This window comes from Hydra vulgaris, chromosome 14, assembly GCF_038396675.1.
Source record: "Hydra vulgaris chromosome 14, alternate assembly HydraT2T_AEP".
Classification (NCBI taxonomy): Eukaryota; Metazoa; Cnidaria; class Hydrozoa; order Anthoathecata; family Hydridae; genus Hydra; species Hydra vulgaris.
In genome coordinates this window covers 36,234,183-36,253,139 of record NC_088933.1, presented here as the reverse complement: position 1 = coordinate 36,253,139, position 18,957 = coordinate 36,234,183, and the positions used below count along the sequence as shown (strand labels likewise).

General features: G+C 28.1%; 1 protein-coding gene and 1 long non-coding RNA gene across 2 annotated transcripts; both read left to right on the top strand.

Moving 5' to 3' along the window:
• The first annotated feature begins 9,151 nt into the window (after nt 1–9,151).
• Nucleotides 9,152–9,777, top strand: LOC136090506 (uncharacterized). Its single transcript, XR_010643453.1, has 3 exons — nt 9,152–9,238; nt 9,409–9,529; nt 9,665–9,777. It is a non-coding gene; the product is annotated as an uncharacterized LOC136090506 (long non-coding RNA).
• A 6-nt stretch (nt 9,778–9,783) lies between these two features.
• Nucleotides 9,784–10,705, top strand: LOC136090505 (uncharacterized). The gene is made up of 2 exons (XM_065817212.1): nt 9,784–9,819; nt 10,112–10,705. Exon 2 carries the CDS (start codon nt 10,115–10,117, stop codon nt 10,700–10,702), a length of 588 nt encoding a protein of 195 aa, XP_065673284.1. The 5' UTR covers nt 9,784–9,819; nt 10,112–10,114; the 3' UTR covers nt 10,703–10,705.
• Nucleotides 10,706–18,957: the final 8,252 nt, after the last annotated feature.

Sequence of the window (18,957 nt, the reverse complement as noted above, 5' to 3'; positions counted from 1 at the left end):
GCATAAAGCAAAAATGTTTGTAAGGTTATTATTGTTAGTGTCTACCACACAAGACACTTAGATAGGGAGGAATAGGTATATTCGTTTTATAAGTAATATAATTGTAAATATAAGCACTTTGTCTGTTGAATGCAAAGCATTCTAGTGAAACTAAACTTAACAGAGAGCGTCTTAGAGATGCATAATAAGATAAAAAGAGTTTGGCAGTGTCATTAATTGTTATGCTACTAAATTAAAAATACTCTCTCTCTATATATTTCGCAATTAATAATCTAAAATCATATGGAGTTTTATCTAAGTGACCTATGGAATTTTGTGCAGGTGACAAGATTAACTAATAAGTTTAAACTAAATTTAATAAAGTTCAGCTGTTGAATTTATACAATTCGCTCCTGTATTAAGATTGTCTACGTGCAACGAGCTTATAAGCTTAAGAAAACATTTCATAAGCTTATAAGCTCGTTGCACGTGTGTTAATAATGTGGATGAAAGTAGGAACGTAGATGATGTGACTCCGAATAATACTCTTTGAGAACGAAAATCTAATGAAGTACCATATAAGGAAGTTGTGAGCAATGGTCCTGCATACACACATTTATTTAAAGATGGACTATCTGCTGAGCTAACCCATCAAAAACAATTCTCTCATTTCTTTTCATTTTATCGTCTCTAAAAACAGGTTGATAAGGTAAATAACGTATTTACACATGACCTTTAGCTTCTTCAATGTCTGGTTCGATAACTCCTTGTAAAAGTTAATCTTTTAAACTGTTATTATATGATTGAAGAAGTGTCTCGTCTTTACCTAAATTTTTCTGTAAGCTTTTAAATTGGTTTAAAGCATAATAGTCACAAAATGGAACGTTCGTATTTGAATGGTAATCAGATCGTCTTAAAATTTTAACTTATGACTTCAATGAATGAGATGTTTCTTTCAACCTGACTTGTGTAGTGTTTATACAACAACCTGACTCCCCAAATGAAAAAAATTAATTATTTTGTTAACGACTATAAGAGACTATAAGTCAACCTAGTTTTGATTAAGGTTTATTTATTTATATTTTGATTAAGACTAAGGACCGACAAATGTTCGTTAAAATTCGGATTACTGAAAGGCGAAGTTGACTTCTGCTTCGACTTCGGAGCCTAAATATATTACATGTTTTATGTATATCAACCTGCTCGAAAAGTCTTATTCAGGCACAAAGCCTATTAATCACTTATTAAAATTTATTTATCGCTTAAAAAAATCTTAAGGTTAAAAACAGGTGAATATTTATAATAATGTTTTAATATTCTTAGCAATCCTTATCCTTTATAAAATTGACGATCAAAGTTTTTCAATAAACGTTGCTAATGTTCGTTCAAAAAACGTAGGAGTTGAAAAGATTCCACAGCTTAAATTCTCATATTGAATTTTTATATTTTTTATTTCGACGCAAATTGTTTTTTGTATGCCTATATTTTTTTAATGAAAAAAAGTACTTTGCTTCACTTGTTCTTCCTATGTTTTGAATTAAGGTTAATTACAAGCAAAAAATATTAGTTTTAGTTTATAAAAAATGGTTATATAGCAGCCGTGGCGCAGTGCTTAGAGCGTTAGCTTTAGTTGTAAGAGACTTAGAATTACTACAACTACTACTACTACTACTACTACTACTACTACTACTACTACTACTACTACTACTACTACTACTACTACTACTACTACTACTACTACTACTACTACTACTACTACTACTACTACTACTACTACTACTACTACTACTACTACTACTACTACTACTACTACTACTACTACTACTACTACTACTACTACTACTACTACTACTACTACTACTACTACTACTACTACTACTACTACTACTACTACTACTACTACTACTACTACTACTACTACTACTACTACTACTACTACTACTACTACTACTACTACTACTACTACTACTACTACTACTACTACTACTACTACTACTACTACTACTACTACTACTACTACTACTACTACTACTACTACTACTACTACTACTACTACTACTACTACTACTACTACTACTACTACTACTACTACTACTACTACTACTACTACTACTACTACTACTACTACTACTACTACTACTACTACTACTACTACTACTACTACTACTACTACTACTACTACTACTACTACTACTACTACTACTACTACTACTACTACTACTACTACTACTACTACTACTACTACTACTACTACTACTACTACTACTACTACTACTACTACTACTACTACTACTACTACTACTACTACTACTACTACTACTACTACTACTACTACTACTACTACTACTACTACTACTACTACTACTACTACTACTACTACTACTACTACTACTACTACTACTACTACTACTACTACTACTACTACTACTACTACTACTACTACTACTACTACTACTACTACTACTACTACTACTACTACTACTACTACTACTACTACTACTACTACTACTACTACTACTACTACTACTACTACTACTACTACTACTACTACTACTACTACTACTACTACTACTACTACTACTACTACTACTACTACTACTACTACTACTACTACTACTACTACTACTACTACTACTACTACTACTACTACTACTACTACTACTACTACTACTACTACTACTACTACTACTACTACTACTACTACTACTACTACTACTACTACTACTACTACTACTACTACTACTACTACTACTACTACTACTACTACTACTACTACTAACTACTACTACTACTACTACTACTACTACTACTACTACTACTACTACTACTACTACTACTACTACTACTACTACTACTACTACTACTACTACTACTACTACTACTACTACTACTACTACTACTACTACTACTACTACTACTACTACTACTACTACTACTACTACTACTACTACTACTACTACTACTACTACTACTACTACTACTACTACTACTACTACTACTACTACTACTACTACTACTACTACTACTACTACTACTACTACTACTACTACTACTACTACTACTACTACTACTACTACTACTACTACTACTACTACTACTACTACTACTACTACTACTACTACTACTACTACTACTACTACTACTACTACTACTACTACTACTACTACTACTACTACTACTACTACTACTACTACTACTACTACTACTACTACTACTACTACTACTACTACTACTACTACTACTACTACTACTACTACTACTACTACTACTACTACTACTACTACTACTACTACTACTACTACTACTACTACTACTACTACTACTACTACTACTACTACTACTACTACTACTACTACTACTACTACTACTACTACTACTACTACTACTACTACTACTACTACTACTACTACTACTACTACTACTACTACTACTACTACTACTAAACATTTGACATGTAATTCATTTTATTGTAAAATTTTGGTTGTATTATTTTAGCGAAACGTTTTTATATTCATTTCTTCTTTTACCTTGATTTAAAATGATTATTATCTTTACAGTGAAAATTTAAACAGTTTGGTAAAAGTTTAAAATAGGATTAATATTACCATTACAAACTAAAATTCTACAAACAAAAAATTGTATTAAAGCTTGAACTAAAGTTCTCTTAATTTATTGATTAAAAATCACTAAACAAAGTATTATTTTTAAAGTTTATGATTGTTATTAAGTATTTTTATAATGTTACATCATGCTCGCAGCAGCATGCATATAAGCTGCAACATCATGCTCGCAGCAGCTTATAAGATAAGTTTATATAGTTATTTTTCATTTTAAATCCCATTGAACTAAACACAAAAAACCGTATAATAGACCCGCAAGCCGCCGCCATTAGCCGCTAGCCGTCGCCAGGCACTGCTTTATTTTTAGCCAGCTGTGAAAAATGCCTTCGCCAGCCATTAAAATAAGTCGCCATAGCCAGCCGTTAAAATCATAGTTAGTTAATTGATTTAAATCTTTAAATAAGTTTATGTCCAATTTTTTTTTAATTTTATCATATCACCTATCACCACTCGCTTCATAATATAGTTTTTGGTTTAACCATGGAATTCCATGAGTCTCGTGTTAATATACCGTATGTTCGAATACCTTAATTTTCGCGCTATAAAAAAAAGTCTCTTGCAGTCCGAAACAGTAGTCAATGTTTATCATAAAAAAAAAAGAAAAGTTGTCATCTGCGCAATTTAAATCTTAAAATGAAAAGAAACAATCATTCTAAAGGTTTGAATTATCATTATTGTTTGTATTATATATATATATATATATATATATATATATATATATATATATATATATATATATATATATATATATATATATATATATATATAGTTCGTGAACGAGTAAATAAATTGGTTTCCACTGAAAAAAAAACTGGAACAATTTGCTTGCTCAAGGATCTGAGATCGATTCCTGTGTCCAACAGCAAATCTAGAGCTGCTACATCCAAAGCATGGGACTTCATGGGTCAACTAATCTTGAAAGATTCAAGAAACCAAATTAATCAAAATTATTTATTTAATAATGAGTTGTACTGCAGATACTGTTTCGAAGAGCAATCACGTGTCGATGAAGGTCGATTATCAAAGGTATATGTTACTTCAACAATGACATCTTTCGGTAACCATCTAAACCATGCTGTTTTTAAACATGGAAAGACTTTTGAGCACCCAGTTAGTTCTAAAACTGCTAATTGGGTCCGCACTGTACAAAACAATAATCCAGCACAAAGTCAGTTTGAATTCAACAGAGATCTTTGTCTGTTAATATGTTTATATCTTAAGCCATTTAGTTCAGTTGAAAGATCTGGGTTTAAAAGTTTTTGTTCAAAAAATGCAGCGCTTCAGCCCCCATCATCTGACTTTATATCTGGATCTGCCCTAAAAAATGTTTATACTTCTGTTAAATAAAGAGTCTCAGAAGTTCTACAATCATGTTTAAGTTGAACTTTGATGATGGATGGTTGGACTGACACGCATAATCGTTTACCTTATTTTGGAATTCGTTTAAGTGTTGTGCATGATTGGAGATTTAAAATTTTCACATTGGCTGTTCAGCCAGTGGAGTCGCACACTTCTGAGCAACTTTATCGATTTGTTAAAATTGTTTTAAAAGAATTTTTAACTCAAGATAAGCATTTTTTTATTATTTAACACAACTGATGGTGCAGCTAATATGAAAAAATTATCAAAGCTATTAGGCCATGAACGTATAACATCCACCCCACATGGAATTCATCTGCTTTTAACCTCGGATAGCATAAAAAAAATTCCAGAATTAACTTTACTAGTAAGCAAATGCAAAGAAGTAATAAAAGCTTTACATTTTAAGGGATATATGCTATCGAATGAAATTGAAACTGTGAAAGACGAGGAGTTGTTCAAAAGAATTACAACACATGTTGACGAGCTAATAGCTGATGAAGAGGATCCAATTCTGGATTTTGAAATTGAAACTGAAAATGTAAGCATTCTTCCACAAACACAGCTAACTAAATCTGTTAGTCAAGCTGATGAGATTTCACTTGAAGAGTATTCTGAAGAGTATTCACTTCTAGATTTTGAGATTTTGAGCTAAAAATGATTTTGAGATTTAGAGCTAAAAATGATGTCAAAAAAAGTCATGAGCACAGTTCTTTAAAAAATAGTGTCCCAACAAGATGAAATAGTACCTTTGAAATGATTGAATCTATCTTAGATCTAAAAACTCATGTTGATACAGTGTTAAAAAAAATTGGAAAGTATGATTTATGTTTTCTTTCTGAAGATTTAGAACTTCTGCAAGAACTGCGCAATTTTTTATCTCTATTTCGAGAACTGACTCTACTTGTTAGCGAGGAAACACCAAATTTGTCTTGCCTTCCACTCATGGTAACTAAAATTAAAAAATATTGCATTGTTCAAGTCACAGATTCTTCAGCGATAAAACAATATAAAAAGTTAGTTAGAAAATGCATTGAGAAACGGTTAGTTGTTACTAATTTAGTTGAATTAGCGTGTTGTTTTGATCCAGCAATTAGTGATGTTGTTTTGACGAATGAAAAATTTGAAATTTTGTTAAAAAACAGCTATGACAAAATAAAAACTTCTTTATTTGGTTCAAACATTTTACCACAAATAGGAACCGATAAAAAGATTAACTTCTCTGCGTCATACATTGACAATAATCAAAATAGTAAAAGCTCAAATGCAGCTCAGGATTTTAAAAAACTTAGACTGACTTTATTACAGGAAACTGCAAAATCTTCACTAAACTCTGGAGCAATATTAGAGAATAGCAATGGGTTGCAAGCTAAAATAAATCTTTATCTTAGCATTTGTGATAATCAATCACCAGCCTTGCTGTTTTGGAAAAATAATGCAGAAAAGATCCCTATTCTAGCATCCATAGCCAAGGTAGAAGATAATTTTATTTTTGACATTAAACTAATACTAGTGACAAAAATAACAGCAAACAATAATTTTTTTCTGAAGTTTAATGTTGCTTATTTTACAAAGTTTCTAATGTTTCAGGTTTATCTTGCATTGAGCATCGGCAGTGTACCTGTTGAATGCCTTTTTAGCACGACTGGTTTAATTTTGAATGGAAAGAGATCCTCCTTGGCACCATTTCGAATGAATGCAGTTTGCTTGATACACGATAACAATCCAAATGCTGGTCTATAAGCTAAGTCTTGCATTTTTTGGATTAGGACATTATTTATGTTTTTATTTTATTTTGATTAAATTTGTATTTCATATATGAATATTTATTATATTCAAAAGTTTGTTTTGTTTTGGTTAATGCTGTCAGTATTATACTTGTATAATACTGTATAATATATTATATATATATATATATATATATATATATATATATATATATATATATATATATATATATATATATATATACATATATATATATATATATATATATATTAGACTGCTTCATTTTGGGGTCATGAAAAAATTTAAAGTACCATGGAGTTTTATCTGCTGCGCAGACCCCTATTTTATTAGTAGATTTTTTTTTTTTTTTGAGTTTTAACCACTTTTAGGGGTTGCTCAAGTGCCCTAATGGTCTAATTTTAGACTTATTTACCCTTTTTTAAGCTTATTTTCAACACGTTTGAGCGGGTTCTAAAACTCAAAATAACTCTATTTTTTTTCTTTCCAGAGTTTCTTCTAAGTTAATAGAAAAAAAAAAAATGCATGGTAATTTAATTTGCTTAAAATATTTTGTCTAAACCTAACTAAAAAATTGCATAGTTATGCGGATTTTTACCAATTTTTACGCTTCGCATTTACTTTAATACTTTAGCGTACTTGCTTAAACACGTTATGCGAATTACTTTTTAGCAAAGACGATATTTAATTTTCATTTAAAAACGCGGGAAATAATTATTGATAACTTTCATGATACACTTACTTCATATGCTTATTAGAGCTATTTACTACAGTTTTATTCATGTCGGGAAAAAGTAAGAAAAAAGTAAATTTTTTGGTTGGGGAATCCAGGTCATCCTTACCAAAAGACAAATTTTCTACAGAGCAAGAGGTTTGCAATACTTCTTGCATTTAAAGGAGAAGCATCCAAAACAAAAAGAAAGTAGAATTATCCACTGTCCGTTGACAAAACACTTTGAAATCAGATGCCATAATGAAAAGTCTTTATGCTGCACTCTTTCAAAGTTAATTGCACCTTGGTTGAAGGGTGGATTTCAGATTTTGCAATTACAAACAATTAGGTAGGTACCAGACTGTATTTGTTTTTGTTTTATTTGTATATTATTAGAGGAAAACAATTAATATAACAAATATCTGCTGTTAAATAAATTAATTAACAGAAATAGATGTGTTGTAAAATGTTCAGAACCTACAAATCACATTTTTTAGTAAAAAGATAGAGAAGCTGATCCTAACTTGGAAACTGTTAAAAAAAAACAAATCAAGACAAACTTTATCAGAAATTGAAAAAAGGAGGAAATTTTTAACTCAGATGAAAAGGATCTTTTGGATTGCACCTGAGCTCGATACTCTGGTTGCAATCATTAAAGCTGATAAGAAAAGAAGTTGTCGAGACAAGACTGAAGATATTGCTTTTTTATTAGACCAATTAGGAGATAGAAAAACAAGAATAGGTGGATAAAACACAAGGTACATTTCCTCTGTTAACAGGAGTTTATCCAAGTTTGAAATGAGATCAAGTTTGAATGAAACCATGTCAGAGAGTGAATTCAGCTCAAATGGATCCGATAAAAATGAAGATAATGATGATTTCCCGTATCCAGATCCAGAGTTAAAGAAGAAAGTCAAAAAACCAGATACTGTTCTACTTCCAAAAGATATTCTCAAGAGAACTGCTGATACTGCTGTTGGGGAAGGATTAAGTCATAGGCAGCATACTGCCATGGTTAATAGTATAATTGCTAAATCAGGTGGAAATATAGATGAATTTAAATGTTCAACCTCTACAGCATTAAGAGCAGCAGATAAAGTCATTTATGATGAATCAAAGAGGATCAAGGACCATTTGAGAAATTTCAGAAATAATAATAAGAACATTTTAGTTCAACTCCATTTTGATGGAAAAGTATGTCATGAATATACTGATGGGAAAAAATCAGAAAAAGATCGATTAGCAATATTAATAAACGGTAACATGGAAACGCACCTGTTGGGAATTCCAGCTATTTCTTCCGGAACTGGCGAAAATCAAAAAAATGCGATCAGAGATATCTTGAATTGCTTTGACCTTACAAACAGTATACAAGCTGTTACATTTGATACAACCAGAATCAACACTGGAAACAAAAATGGAGCTGTTTCTTTACTGGTAAATGAAGTTTTTCAGCGACCAGTTTTATCTATTGCATGCCGACATCATATAAACGAGCTACACATAACACATTTCTGGAAAAATTATCCAAGTAGTGCTACTTCTGGACCAGATAATATGCTGTTTAAAATATTAAAATCAACATGAAATGATCTTGATGTAGAGAACCAGGTAGGGTTTTACAAAATTGTTTAACATTTTTGTAAAATATTATTGTACCCTAGTATTTCTTCAATTTTGAGCTCTTTGATTTTTTTTTGACATTTTAAATAAAAAGGTGTTGAGAAGATTGACAATTCCAGATGAAACATGGCTTGGTCATCAAAAGCATGAAAGCATAACGTTCTGCAGAAATATTATCACCCATGGGTCTCTGAAAAAGGTAGCCCGATGACTAGATGTTTTAATATGTAGTTATGTATACAATATGTACTATGAAGTAGTAATATATCCTAGATTTTTCTTGTTTAATTCTATTATTCTTTATAAGACAAAAGTATACATACCTATGTTTATTGCATTATACCAATATACTTCTGGTTTAATTTTTAGGATGGGGCTACAAGGAAGGACTACATTGAGCTGACAGAGCTTACACTTATGGTGCTTTCTGAGGAAAAGTACAAGTTTCGTACACCCGGAGCAATTCATCATGCCCGTTTTATGGCAAAAGGTAGAGAGTTTTAGGTTTATGATAGGAAAAAGTCCAAAGTTAAAAATTATAGCTTCATAGCAAAAAAAAATGAATTTGTTATACATGATCAAATATTTAGCTTTTCAAAAAAAATAAAAATGTATATTTTTATAGGTATCTACTACCTAAAGCTCCAGCTTATGATGGATGCAATACCCAGTCTGACAAATCGACTGAAAAATGAAATTACTGAAGTGGCAACTTTTGTGGCTGTTTTCTATACTACATGGTTTCTCAAAGCTGAACTATCTGCTGTGGCTCCTCGTCAGGTGGGTACCAAGTTAACAATTATGATATATATATATATATATATATATATATATATATATATATATATATATATATATATATATATATATATATATGTATATATATATATATATTTATATATATATATATATATATATATATATATATATATATATACATATATATACATATATATATATATATATATATATATAAGGATTCTATTATAAATAAAAAGTTTTGATTAAAAGTTTCTAAAATATAAATTTTTTTAAGGTAAGCTAGTTACTTAACAATTTTTTGTTTATCCAGGATATGAGAGCTCTTTGGCAAATGAATAGGTTTAAGGAGTACAATTTGATTGGGGCAGAATCAGTCATTGAATCAATCAAACGGCACACATGGTTTCTGGACCCTTACCTTGTTGTTCTTGCCTTAGCTGATGAAAACTGTGAAGAAAGAGGTGAAATTGCTCAAAAATTATACAGCTTTGAATTTCGTAGCTTAGATAAATATTCGTTAGCCCGAATAAAAGCTAACATGGAGGTCCTCAATTCTTTAGACTTCAGTGGACCGAAGCCACCAAGCTTAGTTGAATTGGTCACAGAAAATTCGTGGCTTTTGTTCCTTATGATAGGGCAGAGTAAAAGTGACTGTCAATGGATGAAAACCCCGCCAGAGTATTGGACTTGTAACGATTTCTACTTAAAATTTAAAGATGCTATTTTTAATCTTGCAGTTGTTAATGATTGCTCTGAAAGAACTGTTAAACTCATAAAGGACAACATTGATATTGCCAGAAAGGAAGAAAAAAGACAAGATTCACTTTTATTCATGCACAATTACAAAAGGAAGTATGTAGGAAAAAGAAAAACCTCCAAGAAAAACAAAAAAACAATATAAAAATATTGCATAATATTTGTAAAAACTAACACTATTATTAAGAAATATATAAAATCAAATCGCTAGACGTTTTATGACTTTACATATCAACAAAGTTATTACGTTGCGTAAAAATTGGAAAAAATTGCACTAAATTTGGGATTTTATAAATAGATTTGCATGAAATATTTCAGATAAATAAAAATACCATGCATTTTTATTTGTTTTTTCTAACTTAGAAGAAACTCTGGAAAGAAAAAAAATTTAATTATTTTGAGTTTTAGAACTTGCTCAAATATGCCAAAAATAGGCTTAAAAAGGTCTAAATTCAGGCAATTGGGGCACTTGAGCAACCCCTAAAAATGGTCAAAATTGAAAAAAAAAAAAATTCTTTTAATAAAATAGGGGTCTGCGCAGCATATAAGACTCCATGGTACTTTAAATTTTTTCATGACCCCAAAATGAAGCAGTCTAATATATATATATATATATATATATATATATATATATATATATATATATATATATATATATATATATATATATATATATATATATATATATATATACATATATATATATATATATATATATATATATATATATATATATATACATCTGCATAGCAATAATAAATTAAATTAAAAAAAACACTTATCTAATTTTTGATTACTTCAACACTGTGTTTCACCATCAGTAGTTCATCAGAATACTTCCTGATGAACCTACTGATGGTGAAACACAGTGTTGAAGTAAATAGCCAGCTAAGCAGCCAAAAAAATCAGGCGGCTAGCCAGCCACAAAAATGTAGGCTAGCCTCTCATGCCATCAGCTAGTCGGTCAGAATTTTTTTTAGCCAGCCATGAAAGTAAAATACCGTGGCTAGGAGGTCTACCGTATAACCTATAGCATTATAGTTTACCCAGCGCAACCAATATAGTATGAACACAAAATTAGATCAGCAAAAAAAAAATGAGGCAAAAAAACTTTAAATCAAAGGTGCACATGCATTTTTTGAGGAATAATTTTCAAAATGTGTCAAAACGTAGGAAATAAAACGTTTTACTAAAAAAAATGCAAATTATAGCCATAATTCATTTTTTTCAAAGATAAATGCAAGTGTTCCAATTAAGGCGCTATTCCAATTATGGCAGCTCTCCTCTACACACTTTTTAAAGCCTTTTTTTATAATATAAAAGAAAAACGTTTAAAAAAGTAGATTTTAATTCACGGGTTCAAAATTAAGTAAAATATATAGCATGTTATATAAAAGCAATTGCTAATTATGTTAATATATTAAATATTTTCCAAATATATTCTACATAATCTATAAGAATATAAACTATAGTCTTTTTTAAGAGGTCATCACAATTTTTAATCATTCAAATTACAATAATTTTGCTTTTAATTGGCTTGAAACATAAATTTGGTATCAATGTGCAGAAGTTGATGGCCTCTTTCATCTAAACATACTTTAAAGTCATAATGATCAGTTTTAAATTTTTTATGCAACTATATATATATATATATATATATATATATATATATATATATATATATATATATATATATATATATATATATATATATATATATATATATATATATATATATATATATATATATAACGGTGGAGCTTATTTTAGCGAAAACATGTATCATCATATATATGATGATATATATATGATATCTTCATATATATGATGATACACCTAAAATAGCACTAACTTGTCGTCTGCTCCCAAATGGAGTAAAAACTAGGAAACGAAAGTCACCCCCTAAAACTTGGATACAGAATGAGAGAAAGCAGCGAATACAATCTGGTCAGCCGTATGAAAATAGAAAAGGAGAAAATGTTATATGCAAGTCTGCAACCAAAGGAAAACTATGTTCAGTGATAAAAAACGAACACGTATATTTGCTGATTTTTGGTCTACGGACGACATGCAATAGATAACATTTCAAAAGTCAAACCACTGAACGACTTCAGAGAAAACGTCATTGAATCATCAAACAAATGGTCACTTGTCCATCGTCTTACACCAGTTTTTGATATGTTACCAAAAAATCAGAGTAATTAAGCAAAAGTTTTGTGAATCAGGGTATTCTGGTATACAAGAGGTTGACAATATCCTTTGTCAGTTTATAAAGCACTTTCACTCGCTACTTAGTCCCCTCAAGTTAATCAGAGCAGTTCCTGCTATTCGGAAAAAAAAACAACCTTTTTCTGTCTACCAAATGAAGAAATTGGATTTCAAACATTTTTCCGGCTATTTTTTGTTTTAAGTTTGTTTCCTATATCCAAAAGCATGTGACATCAGATCGTGTATACGTTAAAAAGTCACTTTCTAATGTTTGTTCAGAAGCACAAAATAAGCCTCTTTTTAACAATTTACGATCTTTGTTATCTGCAATTACAAGACCTGTGGCAGTTGTACTAATGACTTCTGCCTTTAATCAGTTGCTCAAATTTCAAATGATAAAGCCAATTTCTTTCAAAGTATATTCAAATATATACCTGCTGTAGACATTGCTTTTTTTAAGAGTGTTTTAAAATAGTTTAGTTTTTTTTCAAAGTATTTATGCTTTATGTGTAATGTTGTTAAATGGGCTTCTTACTGAAGCGTTATGTTTTTAAAAGAATAACCAGAAGTGCTTGACCTGCTAAATTCATTCTTTGCGATATTTATTCACTGTGCAATGTATTTAGATTGTTATGTTATAGGAATTTATAACTGAAGTTTTATTTCATTGTAAAGATCTTGGTACATACTTTAGGGAATATTTTACTTAACTTCTCTGTTGAATTAAATTTTAGACAAAATAGCATTGTTTATGTAATTTTTTCACTAATGTAAAAAAAATTCTTTTCTCAAATAAAACAGATATGTACTTTACAATACTTTAATTGCCCAAATATACATTCATCTTTTCACAATATATACAAAAAATACTAATTTTTAATGTTTTTTTTTAGCAGAAAATGGAGATAAAATAAAACAATAATGTATTTTAAGTGTGTATCACATTGTTCTATCTCAGGTGTTCGTTGTTCTATAGGTGTAGTAATTCAGATACGTGCACTTTAAATAATTTAAAACAATTTTTTTTAAACTGTGATAGACGGTATTAAAAAATAATACAAATTGGTTTTGTTTGCATTTTTTATGTTATATGGTCTCAAGGTTCATTTTAAACTTTGAAACTGATTTTCTCAGTTCGGAAAAACATGGAATTAGAACAAAATAATTCTTAACTTGCGATATCTTAAGCTAGCCATAATATTATGACCTTAAATTTTGTATACTTACTCTAAACACTTTTTTATTCCTTCTAACAAATAGATTTTTTAAATATGAGTTAAGAGTGTTTATGTAGATATTTTTCAAACTTTAATTATTTTTTGACATTTTAGAAAAATCTGCCTCGAAAAAATAAAAAATCTATTCCAACAAAAAGTGCATTAATACTCGTTAAATGAAGTTTTTCGAATAATTGCTGATTACTGAGTAGATATTGCTAACTTGAGAAACTGGGTTTTTAAGTTTAAGCAAAAGCGAATAAACATGAACTGAAATAAACAACTTTAAAAAAGTTCTAGACTTGTTGTTTACAAAATTATTTAAAATTTACCTGAAACATAACTGTCATCACTGGTGATCAACCAACACTGGTATTCTGGAAATTCTCTTTTAAATCTCCACATTTTACAACCATTGTAATATTTGGTAAAGATCTCGACATTAATACGTTTTTCACTTCAAACAGCAGTTACAACATAATTGTAACTGCTGTTTAAAGTTAGAGTATCTATTGATGGTTCATGACTTTTGCCATGAACCATCAATAGATATTCTAACTTTAAAATTTTAGAAATTTTTAAAAAGGTTCCCTATGAAAAAAGCTAGTATAGCCATTCCTCTATTCAAATCAAGTATTTATTTATGTTTTCAGGAAGAAAAGGTACTTAGAATAAAAGGTTTGCATGTTACGGATAAACACTGAAGTTGGCTTTATGTTTCAGATGTAACAGATTATGTCTGTAGTTTGATTTTATAGTTGAATTTATAGCTTCCAGTTTGTTTTTTGTTTTATATTTTTAACTTTTTAATGTAATAATACTTGTAATTTTTAATGTACATATTTTTATTTAATAGATATAACAGCTGAAAGAGCATAAATATGAACTATAATACGAGCTTAAATTTAAATAACAATTTGTTTCTTCTGCTGCTTTTACAAGATTCAAATAACAGCTTTAGAACTGGATTTGATGACTGGTCACATTGAGAGATTGCAATACCGATGAACAAGGCAAACAGCTCAATGATGTAGTCCAGTGTTATTTTGTAAAAGCCACAATAAAAGGAAATATTAATGCTTATTAGAAACAGCAATTGAATGATGAAAAACATTACTAAAGGGATGTACTGATAAGAGTTGTTGAATGCTTGCAGTTTATTTGCAGTCAAGGTCTAACTCTTAGAGATGACTCGGAAGAAATAGGCGCTTTCAGTGATGGAAACGGTCTCGGGGCCTTGGAAATACTTTTAAAATTTAACCCATTTTTTATTAAGCACTTAGAAAACTGAGAAAGTCAGGGTAGAGGAAATGTTTCATACACATTTTATTAAAAAATTGTCTTCTTAATGGCAAACAAAAATCTGCAATTCATTGATAGCGAAACGTCAAAAGCCAAATACTTTTCGCTCATTGATCGTTCATTACCTGACACTGTACACTTTGACTTACTTGCAATAATTATTTGATATTTGAGTGACAGCTGTGAGACTGCAATTGATTTTTTAAGGTTTTTTGAATATCTGTATAGTTTCTTTGTTTCTTTAAGTAACAGATGGCAGATAACTTTCTGATCTTGTAAGTGGTTCAGGAAAGGCAGGAAAATTACCATTTGGAAAAAAGAGTCAGAAAGTGGTCAGCAGAAGCCGTTTCTATTCAAATTTTACGTGCAATTACAGTCATATTTTTGAATAAATTATTTTTGATAAGATGAAAAAAGTCAGACGCAAAGTAATGACACAACACTTTTGAAAAAATAAAAACTTTGGATATTACTTCTATGAAGGAGCTTTGGCACAGAATCATGTCACAATTTGATTCTACTAGTTTTAACTTTCAGGATAAAAGTGCTGATTTAGCTCTTGGTGTACGATTGCTTTAATCTCATTTGGAATATGTAAGATCAGTTCGTAAAGATTTTCTTGACATTCAGGTGCTGGAAGGTTCTCAATCATTATTCCTCAGCAGTACAAGCGAGATGCGCAAAGTAGGTATTGGTGAGTATACAGAATGAGGCGGTTCTAAGTGGCAGTGACAAATTTAAAATTAAACACCTATTCTCTATCATTGAAAAGTTGAAAATGTGATTGAAACAACTATGTACAAAATAATGCTTACGACTCTACCGAGCGAAAGTTTGATTTTCTAACTAGATTTCCAACAAAGAATGTGTTTCTGTTATTGTTGCTGCTGCCAAATCCTATGGAACTATTTATCCTTCACACTTAGACACAATTCCATGACAAAAATTTCCAGTTTTCTAGGTTCATGGCAAATGAGAAGAATATACCAGCACTAGGGTGTTTAAAAGCTATTCGTTAGAATAAGTTACGATGTCAGAACTACGTTTTTTTACAAATATCTTCCAACAATGTCGCGACATCACTATACAGCAGTCGAAACAACGTCAGTATACCGACGTTGCGGCAACGTCGTGTAACGTCGGTTTACGTCGTTAAAACACACTTCATAGTTTGCTTTGAACAAAAAATCTAATTTATTAGGCGCGCGTATAGATCAAGTAAATATCAGATTTTTTTTTCTTGATTTAATTATTTGTGATTTTAATTTGTGTGTGTGTGTGTTTGAGTGTCTATATATATATATATATATATATATATATATATATATATATATATATATATATATATATATATATATATATATATATATATATATACACATATATATATATACATATATATATATATATATATATATATATATATATATATATGTATATATATATATATATATATATATATATATTTATATATATATATATATATTTATATCGGTAGCGGATCCAGGCTGTAGCAAGTGAAGCAATTGTTACAGTCAGCTCATTTTTTTTCATATATATATATATATATATATATATATATATATATATATATATATATATATATATATATATATATATATATATACCTCCTTATATATATATATTAATACCTCTTAAAAAATTATAAAAACAAATGACCAAATTAAACTATCCCCATTCCAAAGAGAATTATTATATATATATATATATATATATATACATATATATATATATATATATATATATATATATATATATATATATATGTATATATATATATATATATATATATATATATATTTATATATATATATATATATTTATATCGGTAGCGGATCCAGGCTGTAGCAAGTGAAGCAATTGTTACAGTCAGCTCATTTTTTTTCATATATATATATATATATATATATATATATATATATATATATATATATATATATATATATATATATATATATATATATATATATACCTCCTTATATATATATATTAATACCTCTTAAAAAATTATAAAAACAAATGACCAAATTAAACTATCCCCATTCCAAAGAGAATTATTTCATAATTACTTTCTGTAACTTCCCGTTAACAAAAAAATATAGTAAATAAAAACTTTTTATAATAATTTATAACTTCTTGTAAAATAATTTTTTCTATAAATTGAATTTTTTTGGAGATTTAGTAACTCTTCCTGATGATCCAGCAATGGTGAAACTTCAAGTCGAAGAAAAAAGTTAGATAAGTGTTTTTTACTAATTTATTATTGCTCTGTTCTTTAAGAACATTGAGCACTCTATTTGTAAAATACATTAACATAATTTACATATATATATATATATATATATATATATATATATATATATATATATATATATATATATATATATATATATATATATATATATATACATATATATGTATATATATATATAAATATATTCATATATATATATATATATATATATATATATATATATATATATATAAATATATATATATATATATATATATATATATATATATATATATATATATATATATATATATATATATATATATATACCTCCGAAGCTAACAAAAGATGACAATAAGTATTTAAAAACCCTATCTTTAAGAAATACAAAAAAAGCATCAACCGAGCTTGCAAAAGACTTTAACAGAGCAACTGGGAAAAATGTCAGCTCTTCTATGAATAAACTTTTTAGGTTTACAATAAATATAAATTTTAGGTTAATATGACTATAAGTTTTAGGTAATTATAAAGATAATTTTCAGGTCACTTTAAATATAATTTTAGCTTTACTTTGAATATAATTTTTAGGTTACTATAAATTTAACTTTTACGTTTACTATGAAAATAGTTTTTACGTTTATTTTTAAATATAACTTTTAGATTACTCAACAGATAATTTTAAGGTTACTATAAATATAATTTTTAAATTTACTAATAATATAGTATTTTGGTTTACTATAAATACAATTTTTAGCTTAACTATGAATATAAATTTTATGTTTACTATGAATATAGTTTTTAGTTAACTATAAGCATATTTTTTAGCTTTACTATAAATATAATTTTCAGGTTTTCTATGATAATAACTTTTAGATTTACATGAATATAGTTTTTAGGTTTACGATGATTATAATTCTTAGGTATACTATAAATACTATTTTGAGGTTACTATAAATATATTTTTTGGTTACCATAAATATAAATTTAGGTTTCTTTAAATATTTTGTTTTGGTTACTATAATTATAATTTTTAGGGTGTTATATATCTAATTTTTATGTTACAATGATAGTTACTTTTAGGTTTACTATAAATATAATATTTAGCTTCAATATAAATCTTTTAGATTTACTATCGATATAATTTTATGGTTTACTATAAATATAAGTTTATGGCTTAATATGAATACAAATTTTGGTTACTAAGTAAAAGATTTTTAGACTACTATGAATATAACTTTTTGGTTACAATGAATATATTTTTTTTGGTTATTATGAATATAATATTTAGGTTTACTATGCATATAGTTTTTAGTTTCCTATAACTATAAATTTAATATTTAGTATACTATATTTAATATTTAATATACTATAATTAATATACTAATTTAAAATTTAATATACTATAACCTTAAATATTTT

Bases quoted from the DNA above. Each gene is read 5' to 3' on its own strand.
- LOC136090505 (XM_065817212.1), top strand. From the start codon at position 10,115: ATGAGAGCTCTTTGGCAAATGAATAGGTTTAAGGAGTACAATTTGATT.